This window comes from Solanum stenotomum, chromosome 8 (genome assembly GCF_019186545.1).
Source record: "Solanum stenotomum isolate F172 chromosome 8, ASM1918654v1, whole genome shotgun sequence".
NCBI lineage: Eukaryota > Viridiplantae > Streptophyta > Magnoliopsida > Solanales > Solanaceae > Solanum > Solanum stenotomum.
The window spans coordinates 20,381,101-20,396,788 of NC_064289.1; the positions used below are offsets into that span (position 1 = coordinate 20,381,101).

The 15,688-nt window shown below is 36.6% G+C and overlaps 2 protein-coding genes and 1 pseudogene across 2 annotated transcripts in view; 2 read left to right on the forward strand and 1 right to left on the reverse strand.

Annotated features, from left to right (window-relative positions):
* LOC125874586 (protein NPGR2-like) overlaps positions 1–15,688 on the forward strand; it is a 116,275-nt gene that overhangs the window by 82,522 nt on the left and 18,065 nt on the right. The gene's annotated exons all lie outside the window — the stretch shown is intronic.
* On the reverse strand, positions 11,054–14,615 carry LOC125874596 (spermidine synthase 1-like). Its single transcript, XM_049555510.1, has 9 exons — positions 14,474–14,615; positions 14,088–14,164; positions 13,885–14,007; positions 13,687–13,791; positions 13,217–13,287; positions 12,999–13,072; positions 12,657–12,852; positions 11,262–11,391; positions 11,054–11,172 (listed from the first exon to the last, which is right to left on the reverse strand). The coding sequence occupies exons 1-9, from the start codon at positions 14,559–14,561 to the stop codon at positions 11,110–11,112; spliced, it is 927 nt and encodes a 308-aa protein (XP_049411467.1). The 5' UTR covers positions 14,562–14,615; the 3' UTR covers positions 11,054–11,109.
* On the forward strand, positions 12,630–12,736 carry LOC125875303 (U6atac minor spliceosomal RNA; annotated as a pseudogene).

Below are 15,688 nucleotides of genomic sequence, written 5' to 3' on the forward strand. Positions count from 1 at the left end.
TCGTACTCGAACTAACCCCCGCGATCTAATTCAGTGTTCATCAATCGAATATAAGTTATAAAGTGTGTTAAAATTGTGGAGAACCTAGGCATATGAGGAGGAAATCAGCGAGGCTGTGGAGGCCTGAGAAATGGTAATGCAGGTAAATGAGTAGTGCGACCAGGCGAAGAGGTCGCCCATTAAGATGACAGGACTCAGTTTTATGCCTTTTCGGGCAAGAACGAGGCTGACGTGTCTGATGCAGCGGTCACAGGTAGTATACTTGTTTGTGACCAGATGAATAATGTGTTGTTTGATCCATGTCCTACTTATTCTTATGTGTCCATTCAGTTTGACTGGGGATATGATACGAATCGAGATGTACTTGATGCCCCATCCATGTTTCTACCCCAGTTGAAGAGTCAGTCATAGTCACCCTTGTATATCATGTTTGTGGTGTTGTGCTTATGGATTTTCAGACTTGGGTTGATTTGGTTATGTTGTATATGACTGACTTGATATAATCTTAGGCATGACTTGGTTGTCCTCATATTATGGTGTGCTTAATGGTAATGCTAAATCGGTAACTCTAGAGATTCCGGGAAGGGAAAGATTAGAGTGGGAAGAGGGATACAAGCCTAAGTGAGATAAGGCCGTATATTTCGTGCGGGGTAGGAAACTGGTAGGGCAGGATTGTTTGGCGTAATTGGCTCATATTCGGGATGTTGAGGTTGAGTCTCCCTCTATTGAATCTATTCCTATAGTGTTTGAATTTAGAGGAGTGTTTTCAACATATTTGCCTGGTATGCCTCCGAATAGATATATAGATTTCTACTTTGACTTGGAACCGAGCACTCGCCCCATCTCTATTCCTCCTTATCGCATGGCTTTGACAGAATTGATAGAGCTTAAAGCTCAAATCTAAGAGCTTCTTGATAAAGGTTTTATCGTCCTAGTGTTTCCATGTGGGGTGCTCCTATATTGTTGGTTAAAAAGAAGGAGGGTAGTATGAGGACTGGTGATCTTAAGCCATAAAATAGTGGATTGATACCAGAATGACAAGCTTATGGATAAGGAAAGTCCTATTGAGTAATAGTTGGGTGAATGCAATTGATGATGTTAGTAAAAAGGTCAGTCTAAATTAGGTCAGTCCTTTGAATTTGATGAGTATAATTGAGTTTGAGGGTCATGTCGATGAAAATGTTGACTTCGTAGTGATAGCCAGGGCTAACTGATCTTAGGCATAATTACATGCTTAGAAAGTTAATTATGCCCTCATTGAAGCTTAGTTTGAATTCAATATAAGTTTGTTTATAGTCTTATCGAGTCGTTTGTTTGTTTATGAGCTAACAAACATGATTAGTTGTGTAGGTGAGCTTAAGTGGAGAAACAAGCACAAAAATGGACAATGGGAAACACAAGAGAGCCAAGGCGAAAGAAAGCAAATAAGAAGCTAGAGGAATGGCACCTAAGGCATCTCCGTATCCTCTCAGCGTCGCGGAGAGGAAGTAGAATTTAGCCCGCGAAATTCAGAATCAAGGTAGAGCACTCCGTGCCCTGGGAGTTCCAATTTAATTCAGCAAAGCGAGTTTCAAGCTGAACACTCCATGGAGTGCCTCCGTGTCGCGCCCCATGTTCCTAGTTTTGGCCGTTTCGACTTTTAGTATAAATAGGTTATTATTTTATTTTATTAATTATTCTTTTTTTGGGTTTTGAAGAACGACAACTTGGGAGAACGTTTTCACCATTTTTAGGGTTCTTTCCAAAACTCTTTTCTTTTCGATCTCTTTATGTTCATTAAACATTGTTTGATCGATTCTTGATTATGAGTAGCTAAATACCCTAGTTCTAGGGCTGTGGCTACATAATGATTATATTCTATTAAGTTTTCATTAGGTTAATGTCAATTATCATATGAATCTTTCTTATGTTCTTGCTTTCCGTATTTCGTGACTAATCACCATTGAAATAAATACATTGTCCAAATTGAACTCGAGAGAGGAATAAGAGGATAGAACGTGGGACATAGGAAGCATGATTAATTCTAAATAACTAGGGTTAATTTGTATGTAGGATATGGATATACCAAGAAACCATGTTAGGGTCACCATACAGGAAGAAATCGTAATGCTCGATACTTAATCCATCCTATCCCCGCTCAACGATGTAGTTAGGGTGTTATTTATCATAGGCGATTAAAGGTTGGGAGACCATGATCATACATTCAACCCTGTGATTCATTAATTTGATAGTTGATAATTACCCATATAAATGATATTGATTGCATGAATCCTGATAGAAGTTGCAGCCCTGGACTTTACCTAATCATTATTTTTAAACCTTTGAAATTGATTCGTTGTTATTGCATTTTGTTACAACTCTAGAATTAGAACTAAATCACTTTGGAAATCTTGATAACACTTGTGATTAGCTAAAAGTTAGAGAAATTGTGTGATTCTAAGCATAAGTCCCTGTGAGTACGATACCCGGCTCTTAAAAAGAGCCACTTTAATACATGAACGACCACGTGCACTTGCGTGTGCGATTTGGACGCAACAGGTTTTTGGCGCCGTTGACAGGGACTTTAGAATTAGAAATTATCTTATTTTTCTAATTTCTGAAAGTTAAAATGCAAGTGTTGACAACTTGATCTTAGCATTTCATTGTTGCAAGTTGTATTGGAATTTCAAACTGGACGACAATCAAGGATTGGTATCGCCTCTAGCTGAACCAGAAAGGTTTGTTCACTATCGGAGAAGGCAAAGATGACTCACTTATCCGGTCCATGTTGTTGCTGGTGAACCAACATCTCCAGTAGCAAGAGTTGAGGAAGAAGAACCTTGAATAATGGATGAGTTGAAAGTACAAGACGTGGCAATCCCACGTCCCACCAATGTGACATCATGCATTCAGAAACCTGAAGCTGGTGGAAGGTTTGAATTGAAGCAGAGTATGGTGCAACTATTGCACACTAATAGGCAGTTCACTGGTCTGTCGCACGAGGATACAACAGTTATTTAGAATTTCCTCGAGATCACTGATACGTACACTCCAGCTGGAGTGAATGTGGATTACGTGAGGCTCACTTTATTCCCATTCTCTCTGCTTGGAATGATCTAGTATAGAAGTTCCTCATCCAATTTTTTCCATCTAGAAAAACAGCTAAGTTGAGGAGTGACATTTTCAGCTTTAGGCAGAAAGTGGGAGAGAACTTGTACCAAGCTTGGGACAGGTTTAAATCGATGTTAATGAGCTTCCCTTATCATCATCAGTTTAATGAGGTGTTAGTCCATACCTTTATTGAGGGATTGGAGCCTAACACCAAAATACTACTTGATTCAGCTGTAGGTGGTTAGGCTTTGGAGAAGACATATGCTGAGCCATTCACCTTGTTGAACATGATCTCATAGGGCAACCCTGAATAGAAAGGAGGAGGAGTGAAACCTGTGATTCAGAAAACTGCAGGTATGTTAGAGGTAGATGTTGTGACTGCCTTGACTGCACAGATTACTGCTATGCAGATTATGATGAACACCCACTTCAACAATCTAGCATTGGGTCAATAACCCGCACACGTAAATGCAGTTCAACAACCACCATCTTGGTGTGAGATTTGCGGTGGTGGTGACTATAGCGCAGAGTTATGTGGTGCAAACTCGAACTCTGTTAATTTTGTAAGCAATGCCCAGCGAGGAGGAGGCCAACAAAATTATGGGAACTCTTATAACCCAAGTTGGCGGAATCACCAAACTTTTCTTAGGGAGGAAATCAAAATCATGGTCAAAGCCAGAATCAATATAGACTCCAAGGAAATACACAGGGGTGCCAACCACAGGCCCAACGGGAGCAGTTGAATAAGCAATCTGGTAACATGAACAAGGAGGACATGCTAAAAAAAATCAAGGTTGATCAAGCCCAGTTAGCTGCTGATGTAAGGAATAAACAGTTGGCTACACAAAATCTGGAGAAGCAGTTCGGGCAATTTGCTAGTTCCTAAAATTCATGACCTCAAGGACGTTTATCGGGAAATACTGACCCAAATCCTAAGCAGGTAAACGCGGTAGGTACACACAGTGGTTTACAATTGGAGGAGTTAGATCCTAAGAAAACAATGTTATTGTGAGTAAAAAGAGTGAACCCACAGAGGGTGAAGTTGTTACACAAGAAGAAAGAGTGCACCCAATAGTAAAATCACCTCCTCCATTCCCTCAAAAGTTCAAGAAATAGAAGGAGGATGAATGTTTTGGTAAGTTCCTCTCTCTTTCAAAACAAGTTCACATTAACTTGCCATTGGTGAATGTTTTGCAGGGTATACCCAGGTATGTGAAATATGTGAAGGATATTGTAGCGAATAAAAGGAGGCTGACAGAATATGAAATTGTTGCACTTACCGAAGAGTGCAACTCCAAGATCCAAAACAAGTTGCCCACTAAATTGAAAGATCCGGGTAGCTATACAATTCAGATCACTATAGGGCAGAGAATTCATGCATGAAGATTGTGTGATCTAGGAGCTAGCATAAATTTTGATGCCGACTTTTTTGTACAAAAAGATGGGGTTGGGTAGTCCTAAACCTACTACCATTATCTTACATTCGGCTGATAGGTTTATAGCTAGGCATGAAGGTGTTGTAGAGGATGTGTTAGTGCAAGTGGGATCGTTCATCTTCCCAGTAGACTTTATTGTGTTGAATTTTAAGCCCCTGAGGTCCCATTAATCTTAGGAAGACCTTTCTTGGCTACTGGGAAGGTGATGATAGATGTAGCAGCTGGGCAACTCACTATGCGAGCCCATGATAAGATGGAGGTTTTCAATATGTATAAAGCTTTAAAACTGCCAGCTGTGTATTAGGAGCTGTCTGCCATAACTGTGATAGATCTTGAGGCAGAGGCTCGATATATTGCATCTAAGGACCCATTGGAGCGAGTATTGGTAGGGCATGATATTTATGGGGATGTTGAGGCACAGTAAATTCTGCAATTTCTTGATGTGGCACTTGTATGTACATCTGGAGATTAATGTGAGCCATTGAATAGGGTGTTGGGTCCTCCACCCAAGCCCTCAATTGAATAAGCAACAGAGTTGGAATTAAAAGCATTGTCAGCCCACTTCAGGTATGCATTTTTGGGAGAAGATAAAACCTTACCAGTTATTCTGTCTACAGCATTGTCTGATGAACAGGTGGAAGCAGCATTAATCATCCTGAAAAAGAGGAAAGTAGCTTTGGGTTGGCAAATGTCCGACATCCATGGAATTAGTCCCGCGCTGTGCATGCATAAAATCTATATGGAGGAATGACATAAACCGAGAGCACAACATCAGCGGAGATTAAACCCATTGATGAAGGATGTGGTGAGAAAAGAGGTAATCAAGTAATTGGATGCATGGATTGTGTACCCAATATCAGACATCAAATGGGTAAGTCCAGTACAGTATGTGCCCAAGAAAGGTGGAATGACGGTGGTGACTAATGAGAAAAATGAGTTAATCCCCACCAGGACAGTGACTGGGTGGCGGATTTGACTATAGAAAGTTGAATGACGCCACCAGAAAGGACCATTATCCGGTACCTTTTATTGATCAAATGTTGGATAGGTTGGCTGGCCAGGAGTACTACTGTTTCCTTGATGGTTATTCAGGGTACAATCAGATCGTTATTCCACCATATGATCAAGAAAAGACTACATTAACTTGTTTGTATGGCACGTATGCGTTCAAACGTATGCCATCCATCCTGTGCAATTCCCCAGCCATATTTCACAGATGTATGGTGGCAATCTTCCATGATATGGTGGAGGATTTTGCTGAAGTGTTCATGGATGACTTCTCAGTGTTTGGTGAGTCTTTTGAACTTTGTTTGACTAATCTTGACAGTGTGTTTTGCCAGACAAATCTGGTGCTCAACTGGGAGAAGTGTCACTTTCTAGTTCGAGAGGGTATTGTGTTGGGGCATAAGATCTCCAAAATTGGTTGGAAGTTGACAAAGCTAAAGTGGAAGTTATTGAGAAGTTGCCACCTCTTATCACAGTGAAAGGAGTGAGAAGCTTCCTGGGACATGTTGGTTTCTATAGAAGGTTCATCAAGGACTTCTCTAACACTGCAAGACCTATGTGCAGCCTGTTAGAGAAAGAGATGAAGTTTGTTTTTGATGGAAAGTGTTTGCAGGCATTTGAGCTGCTGAAGAAGAAGTTGATTAAAGCTCTTATTCTAATTGCTTCGAATTGGGAGCTTTCATGTGAGCTTATGTGTGATGTCAGTGACATAGCGATTGGGGCAGTACTTGGGCAGAGAAAAGAGAAGATGTTCCATTCCATCTACTATGCGAGCAAGACATTTGATGCAGCCCAATCAAATTATACAGTTGCTGGGAAGGAGATGTTGCCATTAGTGTTCGCATTTGATAAGTTCAGATCATACTTGGTGGGACCCAAAGTTATAGTCTACACCGATCATGCTGCAATCCGATATTTGTTTAATAAGAAGGATGCCAAGTCAAGGCTGATTAGGTGGATTCTGCTACTACAAGAGTTTGATTTAGAGATAAGGGACAGGAAGGGAACTGAGAACCAGATAGCTGATCATCTGTCCAGATTGGAGGATTCAACTCATGTGAAGAATGAGGGGCAGATTCGTGAAGAGTTTCCTGATGAGCAATTGCTTGCTTTGGACATTGCTCAAGTGCCTTGGTATGCTGATATTGTGAATTTTCTGGTGAGTGGTTTATTTCCACTTGATGATGTTAGTAAAAAGGTCAGTCTAAATTAGGTCAGTCCTTTGAATTTGATGAGTATAATTGAGTTTGAGGGTCATGTCGATGAAAATGTTGACTTCGTAGTGATAGCCAGGGCTAACTGATCTTAGGAATATTTACATGCCTAGAAAGCTAATTATGCCCTCATTTAAGCTTAGTTTGAATTCAATATGAGTTTGTTTATAGTCTTATTGAGTCGTTTGTTTGTTTATGAGCTAACCAACATGATTAGTTGTGTAGGTGAGCTTAAGTGGAGAAACGAGCACGAAAATGGACAATAGGGAACACAAGAGAGCCAAGGCGAAAGAAAGCAAGGAAGAAGCTGGAGGAAATGGCGCCTAAGACATCTCCGTATCCTCTCCGCGTCACGGAGAGGAAGTAGAATTTGGCCCACGAAATACAGAATCTAGGCAGAGCACTTTGTGCCCTCTCCGCGTCGCGGAGAGGGAGTTCCAATTTAATTCAGCGAAGCGAGTTTCAAGCAGAACAATTCGTGGAGTACCTGTGTCGCGGAGAAAATAATATTATCTCAGAACAAAAATAGAGAGGGCCTCCGCATCGCGGCCCATGCATGTGCCTAGTTTTGGCCATTTCAACTTTTAGTATAAATAGGTCATTATTTTATTTTATTAATTATTCTTTTTCTGGGTATTAAAGAACGACGACTTGGGAGAACGTTTTCACCATTTTTAGGGTTCTTTCCTAAACTATTTTCTTCGATCTCTTTATGTTCATTAAACATTGTTTGATCGATTCTTGATTATGAGTAGCTAAATACCCTAGTTATAGGGTTGTGGCGACAGGATGATTGTAATCCATTAAGTTTTCATTGGGTTAATGTCAATTATCATATGAATCTTTCTTATGTTCTTGCTTTCCGTATTTCGTGACTGATCACCATTGAAATAAATATATTGTCCAAATTGAACTTGGGAAAGAATAAGAGGATAGAACGTGGGACATAGAAAGCATGATTAATTCTAAATAACTAGGGTTAATTTGTATCTAGGATAGAGATATACCTAGAAACCATGCTTGGGTCACCATACAGGAAGAAATCGTAATGCTCAGTACTTAATCCATCATATCCCCGCTCAATGATGTAGTTAGAGTGTTATTTATCGTAGGTGATTAGAGGTCGGGAGACCATGATCATACATTCAACCCTGTGATTCATTGATTCGATAGTTGATAATTACTCATATAAATGATATTGATTGCATTAATCCTGATAGAAGTTGCAGCCCTGGACTTTACCCAATCATTATTTTTAAACCCTTGAAATTGAATCATTGTTATTGCATTTTGTTACAAATCTAGAATTAGAAACTAAATCACTTTTGAAATCTTGATAACGCTTGTGATTAACTGAAAGTTAGAGAAATTCTGTGATTCTAAGTGTAAGTCCATATGGGTACGATACTCGGCTCTTAAAAAGAGCCACTTTAATACTTGAACGACCATGTGCACTTGCGTGTGCGACTTGGACGCAACACTAACCGAATGTAATGGTAGTATGAGTTCGTGATTGATTGTGATGGAATGCAACTATATAAAAAGATTGTTGGTAAAGCAAATTTTGTGTAGTAAGTACGACTTGCGAGTATCTAAGGTCGTGGATTTCTAATAATGGGTGAGTAACATGCTTGTATGGAATATTTTAAGAGATGGTGGGACACCACTCAAATAGAATTTTTAAAGAGCTAGAGTCATAATAAAGGAAAATTAGTGGGATGTAGTACAACCTTTAGAGAGAGGCGAGGGTAAGAATATTTTATTGATTGAAAGCGCTAAAGAGATACCTTCATAGGGGTAGATAATTGGGTTCAGAGATGCGTGATTTCATTTATTTTGTTGTTACTATGGTAATAGTGTCACAAGTCTGGCAAATTGGTTAAAAACTATTTGAAAAAACGTGAGAAATGAGGGTACAGACATTAGCTCGAGTGTGATGATAAGTGCCTTGTTTTATTTTGAATTTAGTAATGAGTACGATTGAATTGTTAGCGAAAGATATTGTGAGATCGATGGAGATGCGATCCATCATAAGCGAAGATCCATGAATCTATAAAAATCTTCGAGGTATAATGTAATGTTGATAGATAAGGGGATCGTGTTGTACAACTAAGTTTACAATTCAGATTTTTCATTGGAAGTTTACATTCGTGGTGATATGTTTTGTCAAGGTATGAATTTGCAAGGTGAGGAATGATCAATTGTATTAGTTATTGAGCATTTGAAAGGACTTACACATGGGTTGAGTTGTAAAGTTTATTACTTTTGATTGTTAAAGTATCTAAGAAAGGTTTCCATTTTAGAAGTGTTGATTTAGAGTAAGGTAAATGATTGGAGTATTCATGATGGCTGTTAGTATTGAGAGTGTGGACTTCAGTGGAACGATGTGAAGAGTATTGGAGTCAAGTGAATGGAAATGGCTGGTATCGACTCTTCAGAGGAAAACCTTTCGTGTTGTTCGATAAATTCTTATGTGACCATCTATTTCATTTTGTACATGGTTGTGAGTGTGATGCACTAGCTATGCTCACACGTATTTTCATTTTGTGGGTGGATCTCAATTGATAGATCAGGTGTACCGATCCTACGATGCTCTTTTGGTTGTGTGGGATGATCTGGGAAGACGTGATTATGTCAGATGACTTATGTGGTGTTGTCTTGGAGTTGTTAAAGTATTTCAGTGGTTTTACATGTACCACCTTTCTTATGAGAGTTTATAGAAGAACTACCATGTGTAATTATGGTTGTCCGATAATCTTAATATTCATCTAGTCGTCAAGGTCATGTATCGACTATGTGTAGTTGAATGTGGGGATCATTGGGTCCAGTTCTACTTTTCTTAAGAGGTAATCTACAATTACTAAATCTAACATCTCGATAGTGTTGTTGGAGGGTTTGTATGCTTGGGCATATCCCTCGATGAGTATCTAATGTCTAAAGTTCAAATTGTTATAACTTAAGCTCATGGAAATTTATGATGTGAGAAGGGGATGTTTATAAGAACTATGATTGTTTGGGTATTATGAGTGTGTGTTGGTTGGTTCAGGTTCATATCTAATTGTAACGAGTATTGATTTAGAATTTTATCATGGTTATGTGAGAAATGATTCGTCCTGAGGTTTGTGTTAAAGCTCTTGATAACATGTTGCAGACATGTGTACGATCAACTTTGGTGGTTCTTGGGAATAGCTTTGTTGTTAGTTAAGTGTACATACAACAATAATTATCACTCGAGTATTGTGATGACTTAATTGAGGCATTGAATGGAAGGAGGTGTAGGTATTCAATTGAATGGTTTGGAGACGGTGATTATATCATAAAGTGAAACTCAGTTTTGTTAAACAAGACCTTCTGTATGAGGAATACCCTGTTGAAATTCTTAATCGCGATGTCCGAAAGCTAAGGACATGCGAGACAAGTATCCCTAGTTGCTCATCAGCGATTCAGGTACCACTCTACCCTTACTTTAGCCAGTCTTTCCTAGTTGATCACTCGTGGACGAGTGATGGGTAAATTGGTATCTATTGTAATGACATGAATCCGTTGTTAGGGAAAAACCAATGTGGAAAGAATTAGGGTCAGAAAACTTTTTGGTAGTAACTTGGAATTTCCTAACCTAGTTCAGATTTGGATGAAATCGGAGTCAGTAAGGTCTAGGGAAATCTGGTAACGAATGAGAGATCTAATTATGAATTTGATTACATGAGTGGATAGCTAAGACGTTAAGGAAACCGTACGACTTTATGGAATCGAATTCGAAAACTGATAGTAGCGTGAACAAATATTTTCTGAGTGTCATGAGAAGAAGGTGTATTGAGAAATGGGGGTTTGAAACTCTTAATTTAGCTCTTTGTTTCCGTGCAAGCCGCTGAAGCGGGATTTTTCCTGCCAGGGCGGGGCCGCTGTAGCGGGATTGGGCCGCCACAACAGGACAGCCACAAATTAAGCCGGTATTAAAACCCAAAAATGTTATTATTCTGCACTTTTTGACTTTGAGAGCTAAAGAATGACCCCCCAGGTGTTTTCTTGAAGGTTTTCCACGACTTTCGGTGCTAAAGGTAAGGATTTCACTCCCCAAATCCATTTTGAGGAAGAAGAGGCAAAAAGTTTGTTGAGTCTCGAAAAAATTAAAACATTTTTGTGATACAAACATAAAAATATATCAATGGTAATTTCTTCAATTCGAAAATAGAAAATTCAAATCAAAATTTTCATATATTCAAATGGCCCAAACGTCCACCCTCACTACTATTAATGCATTAACCATTTATTACAAGAAAATTAAATTTGCAATTGGTCATCACCTATCAATTTTATTTAAACATCAAATAGATACTTGAAATTCGTACATCTTCCAACAAGAATCACTTTTTAGGGCAAAGCACATTTTCAGCAAAAGTTGGCAAAGCAAAAGCAGCAGCATGAACCTGATAATCAATTAAGAAATAAAGTAGTATTATTAGAATATATATATAAATTTAAAATTTTAATTCAAAAGGGAAAAAATGTATAGTACCTTTGAGTTATAGTACTTCAAAGGTGATTCAGAATTTGTAGAGATGATATCTACATCAACTTTGTTTATAGGATTTATGAAATCAACTGGAGGCCTTTCAGTAGAGCAAATAACAAAACCAATAGCCCCACTGCAAATATTATATATTAGAATTATTGTTTATATAATTCGAAGCACGATTATAAGGAAATAAGAGAACAAAAAAGGTACAAAGCAAATATATCAATAAATATAAATAAATACCGAATAAAAAAGTGATTTCTAAATATGATTACGAATAAGGAGGGAGGCTGGCCTTGTGCTTTCCCCACATGAAATGTTACAACTCTCTGCTATCTACTAAACTTCTACCCAATTCCTTGACTTTCTTATATTCCTATATAGGGTTATGTCCTCAATAAATAAGAGTTGTGGCATATCCTGTCTAATCATTTGTTAGCCTCCCTTTACATGTCCTAACTTTTATTATAGCCAACATTTCATACCTTCTTATGGGTGCATCCACACAACTCCTTTTCACATATTCGAACCATTTCAGTTTCGCTTCATTCATCTTGTCAGCAATAGAGACCACTCTCACCTTATCCCATATAATTTCATTTCTGAAATATGGTATGTCTAACAAAAAAAATACTCCCTCCGTCCCATATTACTCCCTCTGTTGAATAATATTTGTCTACTATTGATTTTACACACTTCTTAAGAAACTATAAATAGGAGGGTAATTTTACTATATCACCGTCTGAATGTAATAAACACAATATCTTGAATAATGTAATAGGGAAATGACTATAATTAATGATGAGGATAATGTAGGAACTAAATATAAAATTATCCATTGATTTCATAAAGTGGACAAGTATTGTTTGACACTCCAAAATAGTATAATAAACAACTATGGTTGGACGGAGCTAGGGAGTAGTTGATTACCTCATTAGAAATATATGTCCTAAATTACAAGTTGATCACTTATTATATCAAAATAAAATTAACTAAATTTTTTCCATTTTGCCCCTAAAATTAATACTCGTTTGAAGCCTAAACAAATTTAAAAGTTCCAAAAGTTTCTTTTTCCAAGAGTCATTAAATACTACCTATCTATTCTAATGATATTTTTTCACATATCTTATGCTATTAAGCATATTTTTTCATAAATTATCTTGATGTCTATAGATAAAAATAAAAAGTGATCAAGCTGGAATAGCATTGGTAATCAATATTTAAATGATTGTCTAGTGTATTACATAGAGCGTACATGATGTATTTACAAATGTAATTAGTAATGATGTCATTATCGATTGTTTCAGAATATGAAAACTCGTCGAGGACAATTGTAAATGAATGATGAATATTTATAATATTAGTAAATAATAATAGGAAAGGGGAGAAGATTACCTTGGGAAGGAAGGAACATTAGTCCATGCATAGTTGACAGAGCCTTTGAAGAATTTGTTGCAATCCTCAACAAGTTTTTTGATAACATCCAAGAAAATCCATGCACTTTCACCTTGAGTTATATAAACTCCTCCTGGCCTTAAGGCTTTTGAAACTGCTTCAAAGAAGGGCTTTTCAAAGAAAAATTGTGATGGTCCTGCATCCATACATGCATTTTTAATTTTACGGTTTATTCAGGTCTTTAATTTTTGTCCTTAGCAGTCAAACTCATTCCTTTAAGGGATAACTTGGGAAATATATACATTATAATAAAAAATATAAATTTATGTCTTGTGAAATTACCATAAAGATCAGAACAATCTACTATAATGGCATCATATGTTCCCGGAGCAGCATTCTTCACAAATGCATTTCCTACAAATATCATTATAGAAAATATGTATCCAAAAGTTAATATATATATTTTTCATCCTAAATATTATTAATTCTAATTAAATTATTTGAGTGGCAATATATATGTAATTAATGATCTATAAAAAAATGTTGTTAGGAGTATTCCCTCTTCTATATAAAGTGTTGCACGTGGATCCTCGTATCCCTTAGCTATTTCAGGAAGATATTTCCTTGAAACCTATAGTTTATTAAAAAAACAATAATTAGGAACAAAAATTAAAAGTCCAAACTAATTAAGCTCAGAGGCGGAGCTAATTGGGGGTTCGTGGGTTCGGACGAACCCAATAACTTTTCCATAGACTCTATATTTGTATTAAAAATTTAAATAAATATATATGCATATTAACTTGTGAACCCCTAAAAATATTGATTGAAGGTTCAATGCTAAGGAAGGGACCGTAGAAATGTTTTTTCACGCTAGAGTTGTGGGTTTGAACCCCCTCTCTTTAAAAAAAAAGGAAATTTAGAACCTTCAACTCTTAATGCTGTCTTTTTTTTAAAAAAAAATGAAATTTAGAACCCCAAACTTTTAATCCTGGCTCCACCTCTGATTAAGTCTATAAGTAAAAATACTTACATCAATAACCATCTCATCAATCTCGACCAAGTCAACTTTCTCAACAGATGAATAACGTAAGACTTCCCTCAAAATAAAACCCATTCCTCCTCCAATAATCAGAACCTGAAAAATATCAAACAAAAATATCAGTACGTGAATTCAAATTTAGTCAGACTCTAATATAAATATCGAACACATAAATAAAAAGAAAGTTACCTTCTTTGGGTTAGGAATAGAAGCAAGTGGGAGATGGACAATCATTTCAACATAAGCACATACACCCCTCTCTGTATGTTGAATTATCTCATCCAAAACTATAACTTTTCCATAAGTTGATGACTGGCATATTAATTGATTAATTAATAATAGCCACAATATTATTAATTAATTAAAAATATGTTACATATATAATTAATTACCTGAAAGAGCATAATATCCTGGTACTTTGATTTCCCCTTGAATAACATCTTTTCTATCTTATGTGAGATCATTTCTCCTACATAATTCCCAATTTATTTTTTTTAATTATGTCATTAGATTAGAAAAAAAAGAAACTATTAACAGTTTTTATTTTGGACTTAAATGTCATAATATATCTGCAATGATACTATAGAAAATAATTTACACTATCATGAAGTAAACATGTGCTAGTTATAATCGTGAAGTTTTAGGTTTAAACTAACAGCAAAGCAAAAAATATGAAGTTTTTTTTTTCAAAAGTTACTAAATACTGGTACTGATTAAAAGTAACAATATCCGATAAAATAATCGAGATAGAATGTATTAGTAAAGATAGAATACAGACCAGGCCACATAGAGCTCACATCTGAATACCAGCGAGGAAGAAGTGAAAGGCATTTCATTTCTTTGTCACTCACAAATTCCTCTCCCATTTTCTTTTTCTTGTTTCTAACTAAGACTAAACTTTATTTCTCCTCATATTTATAGTATAAGTTCTAACTTTTCAAAAATATTATGCACCTTTTACCAACAATCCAACATGATATGTCATAATATTTTTTGTATTACGGTTTGACTAATCTAAATTTTTAGCTACGAAAAACATACTTTTATCTAACAAAATCTCTTATCATTCCCAAAACTTGAATTCCCAAGTCCTCTTATTAAAATAAATGAATTCTTTTCATTTTATTTGTTGTTCGATATTTGTATTAAGGCATTAATTATCACTCCTAAATAGTGGAGTTAGATTTTTTTTTTTTTTAAGGAAATCAAAATATAAAAAAATAAATATATGAAAAAATTCAATGTATAGTGTATATACACATTTAAAATTTATACTACCCATCTCAATTTATGTGTCATTGTATAACTAAAGAATGAAAGATTTTGGGAAAAACTTATCCGCACCGGGTGTTTACACCAAGTCAATACATGCATGCCATGTGTTTAAATTTATAGTTCATTTTACTTAATCATAATTAATTTACATGCATGCCATCCGCATAGAACCTAGTTTCTTGGGTTATTATCGATAGGGGAGGGTTTTGATCTGAGATTTATGGTGGAAAAATCCCCAGTTGTTCAGCGATTCAAGTACTACTCTACCCTTACTTTAGCCAGTCTTTCCTAGTTGATCACTCGGGGACGAGTGATGGGTAAATTGATATCTATTGTAACGAGCTGATTCTGTCGTTAGGGAAAAACCAATGTGAAAAGAATTGGGGTCAGAAAACTTTTTGGTAGTAACTTGGAATTTTCTAACCTAATTCAGATCTGAACGAAATCGGAGTCAGTAAGGTCTAGGGAAATCTGGTAACGAATGAGAGATCTAATTATGAATTTGATTACATTAGTGGATAGCTAAGACGTTAAGGAAACCATACGATTTTACGAAATCAAATTCGGGCGAGTAGAACACCCGAAACTGATCTTAGCGTGAACAAGTATTTTCTGAGTGTCATGAGAAGAAGGTGTATTGAGAAATGGGGGTTTGGAACTCTTAATTTAGCTCTCTGTTTCTGTGCAAGCCGCTGAAACGGGATTTTTCCCACCAGGG